The sequence below is a fragment of the Epinephelus lanceolatus genome, chromosome 6 (genome assembly GCF_041903045.1).
Source record: "Epinephelus lanceolatus isolate andai-2023 chromosome 6, ASM4190304v1, whole genome shotgun sequence".
NCBI classification, from domain to species: domain Eukaryota; kingdom Metazoa; phylum Chordata; class Actinopteri; order Perciformes; family Serranidae; genus Epinephelus; species Epinephelus lanceolatus.
This window is the reverse complement of record NC_135739.1, coordinates 19,536,738-19,560,442: the sequence shown is the minus strand read 5'-3', so window position 1 is coordinate 19,560,442 and position 23,705 is coordinate 19,536,738. Positions and strand designations below refer to the sequence as shown.

The 23,705-nt window shown below is 41.5% G+C and overlaps 4 protein-coding genes across 4 annotated transcripts in view; 2 read left to right on the top strand and 2 right to left on the bottom strand.

The window, feature by feature from the left end:
- Positions 1–14,054, bottom strand: part of cers1 (ceramide synthase 1) — a 45,626-nt gene extending 31,572 nt beyond the window's left edge. Inside the window, exon 1 of the mRNA XM_033621629.2 lies at positions 12,742–14,054. Within this exon, the coding sequence (XP_033477520.1) occupies positions 12,742–12,990 (249 nt within the window). The 5' untranslated portion in view covers positions 12,991–14,054. The remainder of the gene's footprint in view (positions 1–12,741) is intronic.
- Positions 3,907–4,995, top strand: LOC144463667 (zinc finger protein 862-like). Its single transcript, XM_078168768.1, has 2 exons — positions 3,907–4,509; positions 4,630–4,995. The coding sequence occupies exons 1-2, from the start codon at positions 3,907–3,909 to the stop codon at positions 4,993–4,995; spliced, it is 969 nt and encodes a 322-aa protein (XP_078024894.1).
- On the top strand, positions 4,075–6,991 carry LOC144463668 (zinc finger protein 862-like). The gene is made up of 3 exons (XM_078168769.1): positions 4,075–5,503; positions 5,692–6,083; positions 6,244–6,991. Exons 2-3 carry the CDS (start codon positions 5,961–5,963, stop codon positions 6,541–6,543), a joined length of 423 nt encoding a protein of 140 aa, XP_078024895.1. The 5' UTR covers positions 4,075–5,503; positions 5,692–5,960; the 3' UTR covers positions 6,544–6,991.
- A 202-nt stretch (positions 14,055–14,256) lies between the features above and the next one.
- cope (COPI coat complex subunit epsilon) lies at positions 14,257–22,551 on the bottom strand. The gene is made up of 10 exons (XM_033621630.2): positions 22,403–22,551; positions 22,175–22,237; positions 21,917–22,017; positions 21,147–21,299; positions 20,318–20,371; positions 20,045–20,126; positions 19,542–19,697; positions 16,875–16,943; positions 14,905–14,979; positions 14,257–14,562 (listed from the first exon to the last, which is right to left on the bottom strand). The coding sequence occupies exons 1-10, from the start codon at positions 22,502–22,504 to the stop codon at positions 14,509–14,511; spliced, it is 909 nt and encodes a 302-aa protein (XP_033477521.1). The 5' UTR covers positions 22,505–22,551; the 3' UTR covers positions 14,257–14,508.
- Between the last annotated feature and the right edge of the window lie 1,154 nt (positions 22,552–23,705).

Genomic DNA, 23,705 nt, shown 5'->3' with positions numbered 1-23,705 from the left:
CAATTCACCTGCATCTTTGCTCAAATGGTCTTCTGTTCCAAAAATACTGAATTTTGCGACTTTTTCGGAAGTTTCTCTTCATCAGATTTCTGCAAACTTGGTCATATTGTCCTGAAACTTTGGCAGGATCATCTACAGACAACTGTAGAAAGTAGATTGAAAATACATAAAATGGGAGGTTTGGGAATTGTGTGAACACTCGATTTCCTGCACTCTGGTGATTTCTTATGCACTAATTTGTGCACTTGTTGCACTCAATGGTATAAATGTCTGTAATCTTGTCAAAGTATCAGTCCTCTGCTATTTCCTTGTTTTTTAAACAATGAGGAGGGCATCCCCCTGAAATCTAGGCTTATGTTCCGATTTAATCAAGTCTATAAAATTACAAAGTGGTGAAGTTCACAGAGCCCAGTGTGACATCTTCAAATGTTTTATAATGTTCAACCAAAAGCCTAAAACCTGGAGATACTCAATTTACAAAAAACAGACCAGAAAAAAATCCTCTCACTTGAGAGTACACCAGAGAATGTTTTGTATCTCATTTTTTAGTTGTTGTTTTAATTGTTTTTTTTCCCTCAACTAATTATTTAATCTACTAATTGAGATCTACATAAGAATCTATGTGTGGTGTTAGTTAGCAGGGCAATTAAGGATAGCAGTTGTTTTCGAAACTGGGTTAAGTGGTTTCTTCATTTTGCCAAACTTTAAAATTTCTGATATGTTACTCCAGTCCTAAAAAATAATATTAACTGATCACTGGCAAAACATAGTTTATATAATGGGTCCAAATCAGAGACTGTTCGTGGACTCCCATGTTGAAGCCTCAATTTTGGCATTTCAGCTAGGGATGCACCGATCCACATTTTTTCACTTCTGATCCGATCCCGATACCTGAATTTGGATATCTGCCGATACCGATACTATTCCGATACCAAAGCTCTGTTTGCTTTAATATTATTATTATCATTATTGTTGATTTTATATGAGGCTTAAACTCCTCTCTACAGGCAAGTATGACATGTACGTATGTATGCATTTATGTCCCAAAAGGCAACTTGAGGTAAGTATAAGGTCAGAAAAGCAGGAAATCCTGTTCACAGGAAAAATCCCATCCTGAAAACAAATATGCAACTGTAAGGGTTTCAAATTGATTGTCAATATTTATTAAATTCCAAGACAGTGTTAAACTACTAGTGCAATATACACTATCAAAAAACAAAAAGTACCTGTCATATTAATCTGAACAGCACAGATACAAATCAAGTAGACACTACTATGTAGTAGTGTTGTCACGGTACCAAAATTGGGACCCACGGTACGATACCAGTGAAAGTATCATGGCTCTGAGTAGTATCATGACAGCAAAAATGAGGCAGATGTGCCTTTTGTCATTTATAAAAAGATAAATCACTTTTGTATAATACATCAATGATATTTCAATGGAATAAATTACTTATTGACTTATTCATACTTCAAAAACAGCATCAATAAGTGATTAACATAGGGGGGATCATAATAAAATAAATAAATAAAATAAAAATCAACCAGCCACCCTCCTCCCCTGACAGTCCCTTCATAAGTAACGAACAGTCCCTAAAGTGCGGTGAGGTTTGTGGGCCGTTACCTGCCACAGAGAGCGAAATGTGAACGGCTCGTTTCTCCTCTGGCACATCACATACCTGTGTGCCGCCACAGTTCGGCTGTTCAGGTACTTTTGGGCAGTCATGATGCCAAGAAGAGGAAATTATTGGACCTGGAGTCGGACTTCTCTGTCGTCAGTAAGCCGTTCTTGCGCTGCGCAGCACTGTGAGCCTCCGCCGTATTTGACAGGAATACATTCCCGTCTGTGTCTGTGACCCCTGTTCAACCCACAACCGACAGGATTTGCCTTTAGTTTCTGCTGCTGGTTGAAATCTGTACTCACATAGTGTGCTGAATGATTTATTTTGCGCGCACAAAACTATTTTTAGTCGCAAATGCCAGTAAAATGCTCACACCGTAGAGCTCTGTAGTGGAAAACAAATCACTGTAGCATAATCTAACCTACAAGTAAAAATAAATTAATAATAACTTTCACTGCTTAAAGATACTCAATAGCTCATTTCATACCTGAAATGTCACTGGATACAAACCACTGCAGCGGCATATTGAGTGCCAGGTGGACAGCGCGCGCCGTTATTGGACGCCGCATGGACACTCACGCTCTTGCGATTGGACTTTGATGTTAACCCACAGTAGTGGTACCTGAGGTACCGTAGTACTACGTCACTCCAACATTATGGTATCATATGTACCGTCGTGTTTTAGTACCGCAGTCAGTGTAACACTACTATGTAGCAATCATCATATCATTCCAGCAGACAACGTGAAAGCACAGACGCCAAGGATTAAAACTAACGACGTCCCGTCGTCCCGGGGACGTAATTAATTGTCATTGGGAGGATCAATATTCTCTCTCGGGTCAACCTCGGGACGAAGAGAATTTTGTGGGCACTGACTTCATTTTTCTGTTTACGTTTTCAACGTGCGAACGCGTTCGCGGTCGGTGGAAAAGACGATACTGTCACCAAAGATTCTTTATTTACTCTCTGCTGTCACTGTGCTGTGGTGCTCTACTATCGACGATGTTGCGCTGGCTGAAGCCTAAAGAGGGGCAGTCTGAGTGTACCCAACGCCAGCACATAGCCCAGCCAGGCTCCAGCCACCCAGTACGATATGGAAGTGATGGCGACCCACCTTGTCTCACAGAGCCTGAGGTAAGCCAGTAACGTTAACTACAGAATCACCACCACCATTCTCGGCAACTATACGATGCGCGCGAGTCTCGGGGCAGAAAGCTTTTAGTGGCTAACGATGCCAGTTTAGCACTAAGCTAGGAAGCTAGGAAACTGTGGGAATTGTGATTTTAAATAACTACGTCGGGAAGAAAGATACTTTGATACCGATTGATACTTTAACCTCCCACACATTCAGACATGTTAACGCACCTTCTGATATTATTATGTAAGGAGATTCCATCACTTTCATCTTATTGTCTACTCTAGTAGTAACTGGTAAGCAGATTAGCATCGTCTGCTAGCTAGCTAACGTAAGCAGTCGTACACAATTATACTGTTGAAACAAGGTATTAACACACCTAAATTGTATACTCACCACACCGAGACTGTTGGTTATCATACTCGACTTTTCTGGTTATGGTGGTAAAAGCAAATTATCCACAAGTTATCCACCATCAACAAAACAGGTAGACTGTCAAAGTTAACGTTAGCAGGGCTATTACCAATTGCTTTTAATGGCAGTCTGTTAGCTTTAGAGATAGCCAGCTCTAAATCTATGTGTATTATCGTTATTTCGGCTTGACAGCTTATTAAACACCTGATACCGATTCTTTAACTTGCTGGTACAAGTCGCTGGATAGGTAATTTTTTTCTCAATGTAAGTGTGAAATGATAAATATTATAACGAGAGTGGAGACCCACTCACTCAGCACAGAATGCATTAACACCAAACGGTCTCTGCCCCGGTTTTGCGCACCACCAAACAATGTTTGTAAACAAGAAACCCATGTATAGCCTACTTTGGAGGGAGGAGCATTGCTAGATCATATCAAAACCATATTTTGTGGTTCTAAATCCTAACAAGTATACCAACTGTGTATCATATGTCAGTGTAATGTTAGATGTTGGAAGATTTGTATTTATTTTCTTTTAGTGTTTAGTAGGCTATTGTCTTTTTGACATCAACAATGCATTTGTTTGTTCTTTATCAATCAAAATCAACATTTCATATTTTCTACAGAAACAAGGAAGCTCTACCAACTCTTATGAGGCAAAAAGGAAGAGAAAGTTCCTTCCTGAGTGGAAAAAAACATACTCTTTTATTGACTGTGATGCAGAGGCGGAACTGATGTACTGTAAGATCTGTCGGAGCTGTCCAACCCAGGCCAGGGGGAACAGCCTGGTCCATGGCGTTACAGGAGATAAAGTCAGGTTGAAGACGATTAAGGAGCATGTAGCCACAGCGCTCCACAAATCGGCAGCAGAAGCCTTGCAAGCAAGAGAAGATCCGGGGGGGGGGGGGGGGGTGGTTGGGGTAGCCTTTGACAGGATGGATGCAGCTGTGCAAGAGAAGTTGGTCAAACTATTCAACATCGCCTACTTAATCGCAAAAGAAGAGCAGCCGTTCACCCTATTCCCCAAGCTGATGACGCTTCACAAGACCAACGGCCTCGACCTTGGCTCAACCTACCACAACAACGTGGCATGCAACACCTTTGTTGAAGTCATAGCCTCATGCTTCATTGAGGACCTCAAGGAGGAGTTGCAAGCAGCCAGGTTCTTCTCTGTGATGTCTGACTCCTCAGTTGACCATTCGGTGAAGGACCAGGAGATGATCTACTGCACCTACCTCGTGGATGGCAAACCAGTGAACCGGCTTATCCAGATTGTGACCCTGGATCACGCCCATAGCCAGGGCATTTTGGATGCCATTCTGAAAGGGCCGAAAGTGGTGGGTAGTTGTGTTTACTTTTGAATGTATGAATGAAAGAATGCATGCTTCTATTGTATTCATATTATAACCTGATGTGATGATGCTAAGTCTTTTTAAAATTCCAACTTTATCACCAAGGTGGGGGTTCAAGAGGAGGACCTGAAGCTGCGTCTTGTGGGCTTTGGATGTGATGGCGCTTCCGTAATGCTGGGATTGAACAACGGAGTCGCAGCCAGACTAAAGCACCTGTGCCCCTCCCTAGTGGCGATATGGTGTGTCGCTCATCGGCTGGAGCTGACTGCGCTCGACTGTTTGAAAGTGCTTCCCCAGCTGAAGGAGCTGAACAAGCTACGTGTCATCCACAAACATTACACAGTCTCTTCTAAGGCGTCACGGGAGCTGGAAGAGATCAGCAAGGCGATGGAGGTCTCCATTCTCAGGCCAGGGAACACTGAAGGTATTAATATAATAAAGATATGTTTATTATATTTTATTTTTAATTGAAAGAGACAGTGCACATTAATGAACATTACTGTAAATATGCCGGTTCAGCCAGGGAGGCTAGGTTTCAGCCGTAGTCTAAGGCAGATGTTATGAGCACTACAAATAATTAACACTGAAAATATACAATGTTGATGATAATAATGATGAATTAAAACCAAAGTGAAACTGATTGTCTAATCTCTGCTGTCTGATTGCAGGTACCTGCTGGCTACCACACACATCGTTTGCCCTGGAGGCCCTTATGAGGAACTACAAGCCTCTACTTGTACACTTTGAGAACCACACCAGTGATCCCAATGACAGGGAAACGAGTGCAGCCATGAAGGGGAGGGCAAAGCTTATACTGAAGTCTCTGAAGCAGTACAGCACACTCCTCTTTATCCACCTCATGCTGGATATCCTTCAAGAACTGAAGCACCTCAGCCTCTTGTTCCAGAAAGACGGCCTCACACTCTAGATGGTCTCGGATGGGCTGCAGACAACATGCATGGTTTTTGTAGCTATGCAGGTGAGGAACTATGTTCCCTTATTTTACATATTGCATATTAAATTTAGGCAGAAAACCCATTCACCCTTACACACACATAAATGTTTTTACATTGCTTACACTGTAACAGCTCAAAGTCAGAGTTGTATGATTTATTTGTGGTTTTTGGTGATGAAATTATTAAAACTGTTTGTTCATGTTCAATGCAGACAAACCCAGGCCCAAGGCTGCAGCGGTTCCTGACTGAAGTTGGGACTGGATCCACCTGGCAAGGTGTTGAGATCAACAGGACTAGCACCGATGATGACAACTTCAACAACATCAAGCTTCGCCTCACCAACAGGTTCTGTGAGTTTGTGTCAGAGCGTTTCAGGAGTCTCGAGACCGGCGTTCAATTTCCACACTCTTTGACTTGTCCAACTGGCCAGAAGACACCAACGCCCTGGCTACATTTGGCACCGCTGAACTGAATGTCATTATGGAGCACTTCCGCCCCATCCTGGAGCCATGCAAGGACTTTGAATCTGAGGATGCAGCAAGGCGAGAGTGGCTTGACCTCAAGATCCTGGTTGCCTGTCACTACAGGCATCTTGATTCCCAGGTGAGTGATCCTCCAAGGGTTTCCTCCACATTAACAGCAACATTGTACTTATATAGCACATTTCCTACAAGTTGATTGCAGCACAGTGTGCTTAGGTCATACAAAGAATCCCAGTATAAAAACATGCCAGAAGAACAGACTTTTCAACCCATTCTCTCAGGTGCTGTGGCAGCAGCTGATCCAGGGTGCCATCAGAAGAGCTGGCCAGTTCCAGCACATGCAGGTGGTAGCAGAGATCAGCCTTGTCCTCCCCATGAGCAGCTCCTGCTGCGAGCGTGGTTTCTCCTGCATGAAACGGGTGAAGTCGGACTGGAGGTCTCGCCTGGCCAATGACACTCTGAACAGCCTCATGCAAATCTCAATGCATGGCCCTCCTCATGAGGAATACAGCTCAGTGAGAGCAGTCACCAAATGGTGGAGTAGTGGCAGAAGGTCACGTAGACCACTGTACTGTGACTGACGGTGTTGGTTGTCATCTTGAAGCTAAACAAATCTAGTCTGCTTTTCCCTATTTGTGTGGGCTAGGGTTAGTTAGTTGTAATTTAATTGCATTTATTTGGTTTATTTTATATGTTCTTGTCATTTTGTTCCAAGTAAAAACTACTGTACCAACAATGCAAAGCAGTAAAGGGTCTGAGATCTCTAGAAGGGAGAAGAAGTGTGAACAGAGATAGGACTGAGATCCCATTAGAGCTGAAGTGGACCAGAAAGTGATCTGAGTCCTCATACAGAGAAGTCATAATGTGAACATGAAGAAAACTGAGTTCTTTTTGCTTTGGTCCACTTCTTGGTTCACTTTAAAAGGACTGAGTTCAGTTCACTTAAAGGAGACTATATGTGAAAACACCCTGAGACCTGCCAGGCAGCTCTTTCATCCCCATGTTTGAAGGGAAATAAATATATTATTTCATCAACATAATGTATTGTGTTTTTATTAAATTATCAGTAAGTAACAACTCAAAATGTAAAAAAGATTTTTGGGAAAATTCGGGAGGATTCGGGACGGTTCAAAATGTTTTTTGGGACGTTTCCGGGACGGTGGTGAAAAAAGTTAGTTTTAACCCCTGACAGACGCGGCTCGTGGATCAGAAATTTCCGAAGGTGGATCGGAAATTTCCGATCCGTGAATTACGTTGGTATCGGAACCCAATACCAATACTGGATCGGATCCGCCCCATCCCTAATTTCGGCCGTTGCCATCTTGGTTTGTTGGTGCCAAAAGTGATGTTATTTGGACAAGAGGATGGAGCTGTGGAAGAGTGAGGGGTGGAACTGACTGAAAGGCCGAAGACACTATCCGCAGACAGCCTGTCACTCAAAGCAGTCGTGCCCTTAACTATGCGTGACTCCAAGCCTTAATAACATTTAAACAGGTGAGATATACAGAAATTCATCCCCTGTACAGTTGTCATAAATGGGAAAATAAGCTATAGAGACCAAAACCTTTTTTTGTACCAAGCTGTAAACATAATTATTTCTGCTGTAAAGTTGTGCATTTTAACATGGGGGGTCTATGAGAACTAACTCTCGTCTAGAGCCAGCCTCAAGTGGCCATTAGAGGAACTGCAGTTTTCACATTGGCTTCATTTTTCACCCTCGGAGGTTGCTGCTTGGTCCAAAGGCTTCAGAAAGCCAGGTATATGGAGACTAGCTGCTAAACTTGACAAGCAAGTCACCAAATATGTCAGTAGGAAATTTGAACTGGACAGCTTGATGCTGAGTGCATTACAGGTTGGAACAATCCCGCAGGCAGCCGACTCTATGAGAGCACAAAGCCATCAGACATTCAACTTTCTGCAAACACACAAGAATAGAAACACACTGGGGCCCCGAAATTAGGTATGTTTTACTCTAAACATACACAAAAATACTGTGAATACACAACACAAACGTGATGGATATAATTAGACTTATGTAGCTCCATATATCACAGGGACACATTGTAAGTAACTGAAGCACAACCTGTGTGAGAAACAGTGGCTGACAGTTTTGTGAACCCATAAGGGCTCTATATTTATGATGTATGACACACTGGAGCACACACAGCAATAGATCACGTGACAGGTGATGGCGAAAGTGCTGCTTGCTTAAACACTATGTGATGATAGATAGCTGACTCAGGAGAGGAGAGGAGAGGAGAGGAGAGGAGAGGATGTGACTAATGATAACCAAACTTCTGCACAATTGCTTGCAATCAGTGTCAAAATTACAAGCCAGATTCACCTGAGTGGGCACTTTTGGCTGAATGGATAGCACTTCCCATTCACCACAAATCCAGTATCAGGTTCCTCTCTGCGGCTCTAATGCACAACAATGAGCAGGGGCTCAGTGGAAGGTGATCTGGGATCTGTGGTCGGGGGACCTTGTCAAACCTCAGGCTGTTTTCACATTTAGAACAACAGCAGGGGATGAGGTGCTACTCGGCTCTATGCAGGGAGATAAGCTCTGCAACAAGACTGGAGCTGGCAAGCACACACTGCTGCTCTCCTCTTTGAGTGACTGCTTTAGTGTGTGCGTGTGTGTGTGTGTGTGTGTGTGTGTGTGTGTGTGAGGAGCTATGGGAGGCATTTATGTGAGTAGTTATAAACTGCTGCAGCTTGGACAGTTTGACCACTGTCTGCCTTGTTTGTCTGCACTGAGTGAGCAGCGACTGTGTTGTCTCACTCAAAACACATGCTCTGATGCCGCTGGATATAAAAGTTATGTGGCATGTGTGGATGTTGCATGTGCGTGTATGAGACAGCTTATATCCTATTTACCAGCATATCCATGTGTGTGGGTGTGAGTGAAATTGTGTTAATGATTGGCTGCTGCATGCTGAGTCAGCAGACCAGGCCCTAGCTGCATAACCCACTTCTCCTCTCCATTCTTTCCTTCCTCTGTCTCTTCCTTCTGTTTATTTATCACCTCTAATAACCTCTTCTTCAACCCAGCATCATCACTTTGTATGCTCCTTTAAAACTTTCTCCTCTCTTTGCTATCCTCATTAAACCAACACACACGTGCATATTATAAATGCAATGCACAACTCATAAACCACATCACCTATTTGAATCAAGCAAACATGAACCACGCTTCTGCAAACGTGTGCAGAGTGAAGTTATAAACACAATGAGGAAGGAGCACAGCTACTTTCACATGCGTCACGTGACATTTACAAGATTACAAGGTGCATTTTCTCCTGACGACAGATCATAAGAGCCGGGTGAAGCATTTCAACATTTCAACATCCATTTCCCTGAGCTAAATGGTGAGCCTTTCAACAGCTTAACTTAAAGGACACATTTTAAAATGCCAGTGTCGGTAGTGACAATGGATGAGTCAGGAGATTATTACGCACCGCGGTGTTTTGATGTAACAGCGGGGCTCAAGTGGCTTATCAACAAGTTGTGTTTAATTTAACCGGAATAGGTGCCGCTCTAACTCAAGCATCATACCAAAAGTAAAACATGATGAAAAGCACTCACTAAAACCACACAATGCTGTGCACAGAGGCCATCCCCACCCCCAACACACTCCTCTTACCTCACCACAGCATGCTCACTGACATGTGAAGTGATGGTACCATGTGGAACCTAGTTTGGTTACCATAAACACAGAAAGGTTGACACATAAAAAAAAGACTCCAGTGTAGGCTAGGAGTTGATCCATCTTGACCTTATTTGCTAGCCTTGTTCATGAACCAAGTTAGGTCACCATAAAAGCAGGCATCTATCTGCACTCTTGTGTCTAGCAGTGTGCTTGAGGACACTGAATCCTTGATTGAATATATCTAAAATATTATACCGTTTCTGACAGTGAGTGGGTGACATTAGTCTCACACGTGTACGGCTTACACATTATAACAAGGTTTGGCTGCTGTCATTTGGTACCACTGACTGAGTGCAGCAAGATAAGCATACAAAATCAAGTGTCACTGCGCTGCCTTCATAATTGGGATCCGACTGTACGGTGGAAAATGCAGAAGAGAGAGAGTAAGTGAAGATTTTTAAGTGGGTCAACCTTCATTCTTCAACCATGACTGGGAGTACTGTAAGTAACAAAACAGGAAACTAATTATTTTCATCCATCAGTGGCAGATGTGCTCTGAAATTCAACAGCAACCTCTGCAAATAGAGCTCGATGTGAGACATGAAATAAGGGCTGCAACAAACACTTATTTTCATTATGGATGAATGTGCTAATGGTTTGGATTTATCTTTCGGTCAATAAAACATCAGAAAACATTAAAAATGGCTGTTTTATCCGAGCGCTTTGCTGTAAAGACGAAGAAAAGATGCAAATTCTCACATTTGAGAATCTGGTGTTATCAAATATTTAGCGTGTCAGCTTGAAAAATGACTGAAACAATCTTTGGACTAATCGATTAATTGCCTAATTGCTCTACAAGAAATAGGTCCTGTGAACAAAAGCATGTCAACTGAAGCTTATTTTGAAAGACAAATGTCCATCTCTATCCTCGACAGTTGTATTGATGTCTGTATAATTTCTTTGAAGTGCATAAATGGTGCTTTCAAAGCATGTCAGAGGAACTAACACTCATTCTTCACACGTCAGATCAAATCATCACAGTCCACAAAAGGTCGCGACAAGACGAGATGACACGGTGCTTTGTCCACTGATGTCTAACATTTAATGTCCATAACGTGGCCTCAGCTCTGAACCTAATTATGTGTACTCACGACTGTCTGTCATTTATCCTGCTCATGTTGTGCACACATTACTTTTCATGCATTACACACAATACATTACCAGCCCGTAGCTGATGTGTACTTCAACACTGTGAAAACCGCAATTCAATCATCACTGTAGAGGTTTTAAATGCATTGCGGTTTGCTCAACTGCCAGCTTAACAAGTGAGAAAACATCCTGCATGGGTCAAGTCAATGCAATTAGCTGTGCTCAAATAAAGTTGCACTCTCCTGACAACCCACCTCAGCTTTTGTGATGTATAGCAGCAATATTCGTATTGCATTAGCTCAACATGGCTGACCTAACACTGAACCCATCCTCTTCATCCCTAATGTAAGCACTGTAAAGGTGGTATTATACATGCACTAAATAACAAGGGAACGCTGGCTGATTCTTAATTCGCCTGATATAAAAAATCTCACCTCATCCTTCACAGCCCTTATATGGGGTACAGCCCATATTGTTCCATAGGGGTCATGAGTCACATGCATACACACTGTGAGACACACATACATAATGTAAAGTGGAAAACAGGCCTCATTCTTTGCATTCTCGAGCCACATCTGGCTTCACACATGGGGCCCTGAGCTACAGTATACCACTGTAGCATCTACCATGTGCAGGCTCTCCACCCCCACCCACACTCATGGCAGAGTAACGAGCCACATCCTGGCTATCTGTGGAGAAGGGCTCCTCCCTGGGATCACCAACAGGGCGGAGGTGCTCGGGACTTGGGACGGGTGTAGGGAAGACCCAGGCATAGGGCCAATCTGTCAAAGCATAGCATGAGCATCTGGTGTCTGAGTGACAAACTGTTGTAAGAAGCAACGTGGTGGTGGTGATGCTGCTTTTAGAGACACTGTGGTTTGTAAGTGCACATCCTCAGGTATATACCACACATTTCTAATGTTGCTTGTTGGTCTCATTTCTGGAAATAAAGTCATTAATATAATGTGGATGCAATGTGTAATTTTGCCACACCATTTAAACCGAGGGAAGCCATCTCTTTATGTGGCATCTCTAGGTGTATGAGGCCGTTGTGGGAAAGGCTGCAAATCAATGAGCACGACTGACAATTTGATTTTTATATAATTTTTGCATCAATGTGAACACCCAAAAACAGGCATTCCTGATTCTGATATTGTGATATAAAATAAATCGCATATACTATACCCCTAATTTCAGTGTACTTTGTATGTGTGTGTGTGTGTGTATGTGTGTGTGTGAAAGAGAGAGAGAAAGAGACAGAAGGGGGAGGGAAGTGGATGCTAGGAAGTCTGCATCACTTGCAGTTTGACATAATTACTATTAATGACCTTGCTGCCATGTTCCAAAAAGTACCTAAAAGCACTAATACAAATCTAAGAGCTTCAAGGTTTTATTGACTGCTACAAATGGATAAAATGGAAAAGTGTGTTTGGATTAAATTCAGTGAGCACAGACCAAAAATAGATGCTGTTTTGTAGTGTTTGTTTCATCCCCTGTCACCAAGATATCTGACTGAAAATACCACTCTCTGGCTGAGGTCATTATTCATCATTTGTAACTAACATGAAATGCCTATACCTGTATATATATCTATGTGTGTGTGGGAATTGACCTCAAAGAACTTCTGGATTACATACCTATTTGTTACACCTGTTCAGCTCAAACGTTTGCAAGCACAAGTATAGATAAGGGTGTTTACTGTCTAACAAGCACACACTCTGTCCCTTGCCCCTTTATCTTAAACCTACAGCTGGATCTAATATTTGTTAACATGTGTTATACTATGTCTCACCTGCTGCCTCACATTCAGTCATGTGTCTCCAGTCACAACTCCTCAGAGATGGCACACACAGAGGCCACACTTCTGGGGCTCTAATTAGAGGAATAAGCTACTAAGTCCATTAATTAATGGTGTAAGCAAATTACCCTTGGGGAGCTCGAGGGTGATCAGTGTGCATTGGGATTGTGTGGCACCCACCTGAAACAGACTGTCTGTCAGTCCCCGCCTGACTTGCGTCCACAAAAAGGCGCAAAAGAAAAACAGGGCGATTTCGGTCCAGGTAATATACGCGTTATCCAGGAGAGTCCGTTTGGAGAGCTCCAGACCGCAAGAAGTACAGTCTCTCCATGCGCCCAGCATGACGGTGGTGGCTCTGGTGATGAGGTCCAAGTATCCCGGCATGGGCTCCACTTCCACCGGCCCGTTGTCCCCTGTGTGGCTGCTCATCGTGGTGCGGAGCAGGGAGAACAAAAACGTGGAAACCGGAGGATGAAAAAAATACTCCAATTGAGGGGCAGAGGGAGCGCAGGGAGCGGTACAGTCCAGACTGTGTGTCTAATCCGTGAACCAGCTTGCTAGCTCACCTAAAAACGATAAAACAAGCTTATCTAACCAGCTTACCCTCTTCAGTAGCCTAATTCTTTGTTTTCCAAATTAAGACACGGGCCCATTCTTCGCGTCCAGGACAGTTTTATGAATGATAGCAGGGCCCACCGGGTTTCAACAACCACGCCGGCTGTGAGGCTCTATCTAACAATCACACAAACCAATTATCACATATGGTTTTGACAATTAATGTGAGCCATAAGCGCCTGTCTGCTGGAGGTTTCTTCTGATCATCATTCCGCTACGCACACGGGCTCATCAGCGGCAGCAGCAGCAGCAGCAGCAGCGCGTCCTGGTTTAGGTTAGCCGCCTAGCTAAGTTAAATCAAACGCACACAATAGTGAATGGACCAGCATTGGCTGCGGCTTCCGAGCTAAGCTAGCTACTTGAATAAATTAACCCCAAAACGTGATGGAGCTCACATACATGGATGAATTCAGCGTGAGAGGTCCGACGTTTGTGTCGCCCTTGCTTTCAAGCGCCAAGCCCAGGCAGGCAGCACATGCGATTACTGTGCCGCTGCGCTGTAACGTCTCATCTCGGTCCGTTATTCGCCTTATGTAACGTCTCTGTACCGCTTCATGAGTTAGAGCAGCTGACTCCCGACACACCGGCACACGAAGGTAAGTTATTCCAGCGAAGATAAAAGGTTGAATAAAAAGAATATTATCCTATATGAAGAGAGGTTGCCGTCTCTTCTTCTTCTTCTCCGCCGCTGCCGCTTCTGCCGCTGCTGCTGCTGCCGCTCCGGGCTGGTCAACGTGTCCTGGGCTTCGTCTTTTTTTTTTTTCTTTTTTTTTGGACAAGCCGCGCTTCGCTTTCAATGGGAATCAACTGGTACGTTGTAAAGAGGCCAGCGTACGTTTATGCTAAAATAAGGAGAAGAGGGGGGGAAAAAAGCCAAGGGGGCGTGACGTAATTAGGGGCCGCTGTCTTCATTTTGAACCCTCTGCTTGTGGATTAAAAAGGATGACTTAAAGAGACAGTGCAGACAAATGCTTCAGACAAGGCTGCACACAAGACACTGACATCATATTAAGTGTGACAGAGAGCACCAGGAAACACTTCTCACACACTTTCACTGTTCACACAAAACCACACTGCAACACAGGTATTAAACATTTATTATCATTGCACAGGAATGCTTACATTAAAACTGTTGATTTCTATTGGAGAAACTCAAATTAATAAAGGATGGGCATGTTTCATGTGCACCCAGGGGACATGGTGACTTCTGGTCCGGTTTAAACAATACAGCCGATGTTTTAATGTGACATTTTTTTCTGACATATCAAAACAAATACATGTATGCAAGTTAGAAAGAGGAAAACTGTTGGTGTCTCAGCAAAAGAAGACGTCTTATGCTGTGGCGGTGGGAGCGTACTGCATCGCTAGTCTGTCAATCTCATTCTCCTGCGGGGACAAAAAGCAGAGGAAACAGTTAAACACCAGGAACAACATCTGAACCAGCTGTGCATCACATGGTTTGCGTACATAATGTTTATGTACATCTGCGCTCATCTGTGCCAAAGGTTATAGATTCAGAGTTTAATGCTCTTGTGACTTTTCTACAAGGACACCTACTACCCAACAATCAAAACAACCCAGGCAGGTGATTAATTTATAACAGAGTAAAGGTTACTAAGGCTCATCAACAACTGTGATTGGATCATGTGAACTTAAATAGCCCTGGCCATAGGTCAGAGGGATCCCTTTAGAATAGAAAGCATTAATTAACATATACAATCAAGTTACCTTGGCGAAGTAGTCTTTGAGGAATGGGTGGGCTCGGTGTGCATCTTTGAGCTGAGAGAGGTACCGATTGGTTACCTGAGGGAAGACAGATGATGCAAACATTAGGAAGTGACGATAGTAAAGACAGCCAAGAAAAGCCTCTTGAGCAAATGTTTAGAGGCCCCAAAAACCTGTTCTTTCTAAAGTTGGGGACTTTAAAATTGTGAAACAAGGTGAATTTTACTGAGGTTTGTCAATGACAAAACCTGTTATCAGGGCCTGAAAACAATTTCTGCCAAAACTTTACAACTTGGCGGAGATGGCTGCATTTGTGTTGTCCACACACTAGTTTGAAGTGGGTGAGGCTCACTTGGAAAAAGGTGACGTTTCACTCTGACTCCGCTGACAGTTGTGGGTTTGTTTGTGTAAGCTGTCAGGCCACTATATAGTCATGAATATTTAATATTACAGAGGAAAAAAGGCAGGTCAGACGGTACTTAGATATTGTAATATTGTTGATCTTTGTACTGTTGTGTTTGAAAGGGCTCAAATAGGTTTGCACTTGTGAGATTTTAAGACCTGATTTGAGTAATGAGAGTGAGACAAGGCAGAAAACAGACGCTATTCAGCTGAGTAAAGGCCAGTATTACACAGATATTTTCCTCTACGTTTTGGCCTCTTGTCCACACTCAAACTGAGTTTTAGGTCACTAAAATGAAGATTTTTTTGCGTTTCTAAGATGCCAATTCTTCAAAACTCTGACTACTGTTTATCTGTGTGGATGTGTAAAATGGAGCATTTGGGAAATGATGACGTAATCTCCTCAATCTGCACATGTCCATTGTTGCTTTGTGTAATGAGCATACACTAGAAACAAAAACAATGGCGGATTACCGGTTTGCTGACATTTTGTTAGCACAGCTTGGTCTACAGACTACTTTACACCTAAACTCTATATTGCTGCACCATGTCATGGACGACCAGAGGCATCTGCTGCACCCAATTCTTTTGATCCACCTCAGCATCTGCGGTCTATGGTCCGCTGGAAACAATGGTTTTGGATCAGAAGCGATAAGACCAGCAGGTGTAGGGACAGTTCACAAACTGGGATTGTTGCCGTTGAGGAGTGGAGCTCCTTCATTCTTACATTGAACAGGCATCAACAGTGACAAGATGTCCAGTAGGTGTTTTGAAAAAGGTAACATTCTGTACTCTTCACTACCTTTGTAACAAGAGGAGACTAATAAAGACAGCTAATGCTGGCAAGCGTTTGTGGTCGTTTATGCATCATAGTGTGGACAAAGATATTTTGTGAAACAAAGGTCTTATAGAGAATTGTTTTTTAAAATGGAGGACTTTCAAAAATATCTGTATACATGTAGAAAGGGCCTTAGACAATTAATATTTGAAGATCTGTCCTAGTCAGGAAGGCATATAGGACAAAGACTGACACATTCAACATTGGTTGGCTTATATTTAGCCAAAAAGAAAAGTTCAAAAGTTACTCTGTATTACCGTACCTAATGGTCCTCATAATTCCATTTAACCTTGAGTGGGATGTGCTAATCAGTGGTTATCACAGTTCGAATCTCTTTAATGACGGCGTTGAGTCAATGGTCAGCATTCTATTGCCATTATTATCAAGACCATCAAACGTAAGAGAGATAATTGAGTCTTTATCTCATGAACTCTGAGTTCAGGGTGTAAAACTCACACAGCACTAAACCAGTGGAAATGCTTAGATGACACTTTCCATGATACAGGACAGACGCAATCAAGAAATAGATTGGTTGAATGCTTTTGCCTGGTTTAATCAAAGCAAACACATTAAATTGCTGAGAATGGCCTTTTGCTCTCCGAGCACGGAGTGTTATTGGACAAAGATTTTTCAAGTCCTCTCTGACTGAGGATGAGTTTGTCTAAAGGAAACGGCTAAAGTGACGGCAGTTAAAGCGTTGCTCTCGTTAACAGCTTTGAGTCCAAAGTCTCACCTCGGGAGCTTTGCCCAGGTGCTGAGTCAGCACTATGAGGTTGATCAACGTCTCAGGGTGGCTGCTGTCCTAAAAGGGGGAAGAGAGAAAGACAGATGGACAGAAAGTGAGAGACTCATTCCTCACAGAGCAAAGTGGACAACGATAGAATCACAAACGTTGACTGAAAGAGAAAGAACGCTGTTTTTGCTGATTTTCATATCACTTACTGGGATGAATAACTTAATGATACAGTTTTAACTTTCTCTTTCACAAGTACAACACATAACAAGGTGGTGCAGGCAGCTGTTGTGCAGTGTTTTAGCCCAATGGTAACATCCACCATGAATAGAATTATGAGTGTTGCTCCAAATGTGTACATGTGTTTGTGTAAAATACTTTAACTTATGTGTCTTTTCCTATTATTTATTCAACTCCACCATTAAAAACATTTGTCTGGTTTTGGAACATATGAACATGTAAACTTGTTAAATCAAGTAATAGTCTTCCTGCATGTTGTGTCTATTAAGTGACCATCAAACATCAATGGATAACCGTCACTTTGTTATTATTTAACTGGTAAAACGAGAAGAGAAAATGGAAAAAGGAAGCTCAGAGAAGCTAGACATTTGTGAAAAGCTTCATTTCAGTCAACCTAAGCAGGGGATTTAGTTTTAAGTCCTTACAGAGAGCCATCTCAGGTTTTAACAGTCAACGTAACTGAGCTTGTACAATGTTAAAATCAAAAACAGACCCCAAATGTCAAGCACTTATCACATCTATTCAAAGTGCATTTCAACTGAGAGCTCTCATATTCTCAAAGGTGAGATGGAGCAGTGCATATTTAATATTTATTAATTATATAATATTATAAGTATAAAAGATGAAAAAAGACAAACTTAAAAAAAGTAGTGATGTAAAGTGGTTATTTTATTGCATTCTGTAGATAAGCAGTAGGCAGAGGTCAAACCTTATCTCACGACAGATAACTGTAGACTACAAGAGAGTTTGATGGCGCCATCTGCTGTTAAGATGTAAGCAGTTCAAAATGTTCAAATTTGACCTGATGTTGACGGAAGCATCCACAGAACAGGAAACGTTTGGCCTTGTTTCTGAGGCTGTGACATTAAAGCTTAGGTCTGTTACTAAATTTAAGTAATACTTTGTCCCCCAAATAACCATTTGTGTATCAATTACTCAACCTGTGTTATGTTGAATTTGTAGATAACCTCAATTTATGAATTGAGGTCATAGGCTGCTGCGTTTAACAACAGCAAAACCTTATCAAAACATCCATTGACAAAAGCTCAAACAGCTCTTTCAGTATAATCCAAGTCTCATTTATCCAGTTGTATGCTCAGTACTTCCTGAACACATTATATTACCTTGCTGTCAGACAATGGGGAAATGAACTTCAAATGAACTTATCTGTGCTCTCTTTAAAGCCAGACTCCATTGCCAGAGACAGTAATTTTACCTCCCTTGACACAGAGGCTGCTGGTATACCACTGCCTCCAGCAGTAGTTTGTATGTGTTATTGTGCGACTTTGGTGTTTTAAAGGGTTAGTGTGGTTCACGAAAGTCACACAATAACACGTACTACCGATCGACGCAGCAGTAGACCAGCGGTTCCCGTGTTCAAGTAGGTAAAATTACTGTTTTTATCAATGGAGTCTGGCTTTGAAGAGAGAATAGAAACGTTTCACTTGTAGTTCAGTTCACTGTCATCCAACAGCAAGGTAAATGAATGTGTTTGGGAAGTGCAGAGCATACGACTGGATAAATGAGTCTTGGATTATACTGCGGCAGTTATGTGAGAGTTTGTAAATGGATGTTTTGATATAGTTTGCTGTTGTTAAACACAGTCCCTAAGACTTCAGTTCATAAAGAATGTTCTCAATATTTGGATTTTTCGGTCACTTCGGAGGCATGTAGGAAAGACAAAGATTCCTTTACAAGTTCAACGTAACATGGGTGAGTAATTGATACACAAATGATCATTTTGGGGGTGAAGTATTCCTTTAAAAATGTTTAGGGACTAATTGATATGCTGCTGTGTGTCTATATAACACATGGATTTGGGTTCGGTAACATTTCTTCGGTGTTCGGTGCGTTACGCATTCCTTACATGAAACAGGCTTTTTTAAAGAACCTTAACTTAACAATAGCATACTTAATTTATTCTGCTACACTGACTGGCCAACCACACTGCTAGTCCTGAAGGCTCTGCTGATAAACCATGTCTAAAAGACCATATTTAGCATTACACAAATCTGATTCACCAAAAAAGTGTGTTCTTTCTTCTTATCTGTGTTTTATTTTCAAGTTGTGACATCAAACTGAGTTCAGAAGTTCACATTAGCTTGTTTAAAATGTGCTGCAGCATCACTTCTAAAATAATTCTGAATGCATCCTTTAACTAGATTTAACCCTCTATGCATATTACATAGTTGCTACATAATATGCATTAGCACCTCCAGCACAACTCCTGTTTAACAAGCATTCATTAAGGATTTAAATATGAGGGATATATGACTCTGATACCAGTTTCAGCAACAAGCCACTGAGAGCTTTAGCTGAATAAACTGTGCATGTGTGTACACCAAAGTGTGCTGAATATGTCAGTTCATGTGTGATGAAGAGACAAAACAAGAGGGACAAAAACAGAACAAACTGTTGCCATCTAACCTTGTCGAGTGCCTCCTGTAGCACTCCCTCAGCCTCCTCCCACTTGTTCTGAGCCATGTAACAGGCCGCCTGCCCGTTGAGGAGCAGCAGTGTCGATGAGTACTTGTCCGACATCTCCTGGAAAATGTAGTAGGCATCCTGCAGCTTCTCTCCGCCCTGGAACAACAAGCAGGATGCAATGAAATGTGGGCGAAAATACTCTTATAAAACGGTGTCAGAGGTACCCAGTGCTTCTCGTGAGCTGGTGGAACTACAGTGTGCAGTATGAGCAATTTAAAGGGAATAGAGTTCTTCTGAGAGCTGCCATACTTTGGTTATGTTAATTCAACACTGCACTACTACATACTACCCCATATACCCCCATATATGCAGACACATGCCCTTCTCTCCATTATGCACAGAGGGTTTACAAATTATTCATGATGGAGCATTTACTTATAAATCGAATATGTGTATCTTGATAATGTTAAATAAATGTAACAAAATGCTGGTCTCCTCCTCACCACAGCAATATTAACCCAGGCTGTGGCCAGCTGGGTGAGAGTAGCATCCTCATCCTGCTCCTGCATCTTCTTCAGCTCTTTCCTGTTAATGAGAAGATGTAATGTCATCGTTACAAGAGGAACACAGGAACAATATTTTTCTGTATGCAAAGTCTCATTTTTTTCTCTCAGCACATTAAAAAAGCACCTAGATGTTTTCCATGAGCGTTCAAACAACAAATCTAACCTGAGAATTGAATGCAAATCATCCACAGTTTGTGTGTTTTGCCATACCTTGCCAGGTCAACACGATCCAGACTCAGCAACACCTGAATGGTCATGGCCATGCTGGAAAATAATCAAAGGTTCAGGTCAGTTTGGTCAGCTTCAGGCTGTTGTATTTAAAATTAAAGCAATTTTATAAACCCAGTGACCCATCAGAGAGTCTCATGGAGCTAAACTTTAATTTACAAAACAAGTTGTGGAAGCCTCAGGTGCAAAACAACCATCTACTGTGTGTTTTTTTTTTTTTTTTTTTTTATGTTTCTGTTACACGTAACAAACTGCCAAACAAAACATTTTAGAGTATAATAACTTCAGGATGCAATTTAGTTAATCTATCTTTCATATACATTAATACATCAGCCTTGTTCGTTTTTGGGTAGATTTGACAGAACATTGAGTCAAAAAGCAAGTTATCTTTTTGAGAAACATCCAAACTCTTTCAATTATCATGCAAACATGATTTGCCATGATGTCATGATTAACCTGCGAAGCGGGAGCCGTGTGTAATGTGATATTTCCATATAAGACCTTCTGGATATGTCAACCTGTTTTGTCAGAATGCATCAATCTAGTTGAGATGACGATACTGTCTAACTTGATTTTTTCTTAGTAATTCTTGTATTCATCTACACATTACTTGGATGGTTGATGACACTCCAATGCAAAGAACAAGGATGAAACAAATACCATTGTCTTTACTGTACCAACAGTTAAAGTAGTCTGCATAAAGTAATATATTTTCTTTTCTTTGTTGACACATTTACTGTGAATCACTTTGGTACATGAACAAAATCTGTCTAAGACTGTTTTAAAAAGTAAAACCTTGATCCTTTCTTACCACTCCAGGCTTTCTCCTTGGTGCAGAGTTCTGAGAGCAGCATCAGTGTTCGTCTCATGGTAGTAAATGGAGGCAGCCATGAGGAGGAAGGTGGTGTTGGCAGCATCCACGCTCTTGGCCATCTTCTTGTCTAGATCAGCAACAATGGCATCCCTGCGAGAAAACAAACAGCAGTGGGGAGATTGATCAGACAATGAAGACTCCACTCAGCACTGCATTTAGACTTGTAAGGCCTTGATTATTTAGAAGATAAAGTATATTATATTATTTGTTTAACACACTAAAGTATATAGCAGTAACCCACATACGCTTGCAACAAGCTGCCTTCCCTTCACCAAAAAATAAAAAATCTGTGACGTGGAGATAGTTTGACATTTAAAGACAAACCAACACCTTTTGTAAACTGAGGGAGTTATCAACCAAAGCTGGCAGAACAGCTTAAGTGTTTTTAATGACCTCAAACAGCATCTTTTTACGCTCATCCACTACCAGCATTCAGAGCTGGCTGTATTATTCTACCAAGGTGGGCAGTATGCTAACAGCAGCAAAATCTGGGAAGGAAAAACTACTGCAGTGATGTGTCAAATCATCAAAGACACGGTTTTCATCAGTATTGTAGATTCCAGTAGATACTAAAGACCCTTACACCAAAAGTCTCTTTTATGAAGGCGCTTAAGAAACTGTGCATTCATGTGTGACTGTACATCTGACTGTTATACTTGGTGCTCAGTCTAATTTGATACCTCTGCTAGTCAAATACAAGCTCTTACCTTTTGCTTTCACTGGACAGATATTCAGCAAACATCTTGACAGCCTGCAGCTCTGGTGGAGAGTTGCCCTTGATGTCATCCAGGACAACAGCATACTTCCTCTGCAACAGCACAAAACACATGTGAGGATGATCGGGGTTTTAAACTGCCAAACAGCTGTGACAGCAATGAATATGAAGTGGCTATCAGCTAATGACAAGAGCTCAGTGTAACACATAACATTTCTTTTAAGGAAAATGCCACGTAACAAAGGTTTACCTGGGCGATGTATGCTCTGTACAAAAACATGTCCCTCTCAACCTCCTTCTCTGGGGCTGACGGCTTCATAGAAAAAGAGAAGAAGTTTAGTATTTCATAGAGAAATGTTCGCTAACATGTTTAGCATTGATGCTCGTAAACGCCATTCACTACAGTTACGCTGAACGGGTAAAATGGAGGAAACAGTTTATTTTAAATCATTTAACTGATGCCTTGTTAGATACTCACCTTCACCTTCTGAGCCTCGTTAATACATTGTTGATAACTGCCAATATAATAGGCATTTTTCACATCGAAGAGCTCATCAACATCACTCTGCTGCGCCGCCATGTTTGACTACAGAACTTCCTGACACGTAGCGCAAATACGTCACCTTCCTGCTTTTCAGCGAGGATTGTGGGAGATTGAGTTCAAGACCTGGTCCAGACACTAAGAGATCATATAGACAGATAAACCAATAATCTATAGCCTATTGTAACGCTCTGAAAAGACAATGTCTTCACGAAGGTACAAGTTCACCATTACACTATTTATTTGTTTTAATACCAACCATAATGTACATCAAAAATTAAAGAGTAAATAAACCCCAACCACTGTTTCAGTTGAAAACCACTACATATGGGTGTTTAGTGGTGTTTTTGATTGATTCAGGTCCAAAAATTGACATCTGAGTGTAAAGTAATTAAATTGTCCATATTGTGTTATAAATATGCCTTGTGCAGAGGAAGACTTTAGAAACACTTATATCCACCAATGAATTTAAGGGCATCATAAAGTATTTGGTGACAGAGACATGTGCTTGTTTTTCTTGAGAGGCCACTATGTTTGAATAGTTGTTGTTTTATTGTGGATTTTTGTATCATATGTCATATTTGTTGCATTTTAAATGTGTTTTGATTGGCTGCTACCTTGTCCAGGTCTCTCTTGTAAAAGAGATTTTAAATCTCACTTGGATTTCCTGGTCAAATAAAGGTTAAATAAAATATGCACAGACCTGTGCTAGCCTACTTAAAATGATGGTAACCTGGAGGTTTACTGGCAGAGCTGGATTATCTGAGTAATGGTGAGTTTAATCTCAACAAAATCCAGCCTATAACATGTCCTCATTCATGCAGAAATTGTAGTAATATAAATGTGATGTTCAAAGGGTACGCAACTACCAGCTATCATAAGTGCCAGTATAAATTATTCACAAAATAAATGTGGTATAATTAGAGATAAAGTAATTACTCAATAAATCAGTTAGTCAATCCATAGAGAATTAATCTGCAATTTTTTATGCTGATTAATAACCCTTACTTTTCAAGAAAAAACAATCTGCTTTATGCTGATTAATAACCCTTACTTTTCAAGAAAAAACAATCTGCTTATTTCTATGTCATAGTAAACTGATATTTTATTGCGACTGTTGGTCAAGACAAAACAAGCAATCTGAACACAATTTTCTCACGTTTTGCAGACCAAACCATATTGATTAATCAAGAAAATAACTGTCAAATTAATGATGAAAATAATTGTTTGTTGCAGCCCT

What these genes read in the sequence shown, in the direction of transcription:
- LOC144463667 (XM_078168768.1), top strand. Translation starts at nt 3,907, where the DNA reads ATGTACTGTAAGATCTGTCGGAGCTGTCCAACCCAGGCCAGGGGGAAC. An exon ending in TTCTGAAAGGGCCGAAAGTG is followed by an intron (nt 4,510 to 4,629) that starts GTGGGTAGTTGT and finishes TTTATCACCAAG; the next exon opens with GTGGGGGTTCAAGAGGAGGA.
- cope (XM_033621630.2), bottom strand. Translation starts at nt 22,504, where the DNA reads ATGGCGGCGCAGCAGAGTGATGTTGATGAGCTCTTCGATGTGAAAAAT. An exon ending in CCTGGGTTAATATTGCTGTG is followed by an intron (nt 19,698 to 20,044) that starts GTGAGGAGGAGA and finishes TTGTTGTTCCAG; the next exon opens with GGCGGAGAGAAGCTGCAGGA. An exon ending in TACAGGAGGCACTCGACAAG is followed by an intron (nt 16,944 to 19,541) that starts GTTAGATGGCAA and finishes TCCCCCTTTTAG; the next exon opens with GACAGCAGCCACCCTGAGAC.
- LOC144463668 (XM_078168769.1), top strand. Translation starts at nt 5,961, where the DNA reads ATGGAGCACTTCCGCCCCATCCTGGAGCCATGCAAGGACTTTGAATCT. An exon ending in ACAGGCATCTTGATTCCCAG is followed by an intron (nt 6,084 to 6,243) that starts GTGAGTGATCCT and finishes CCATTCTCTCAG; the next exon opens with GTGCTGTGGCAGCAGCTGAT.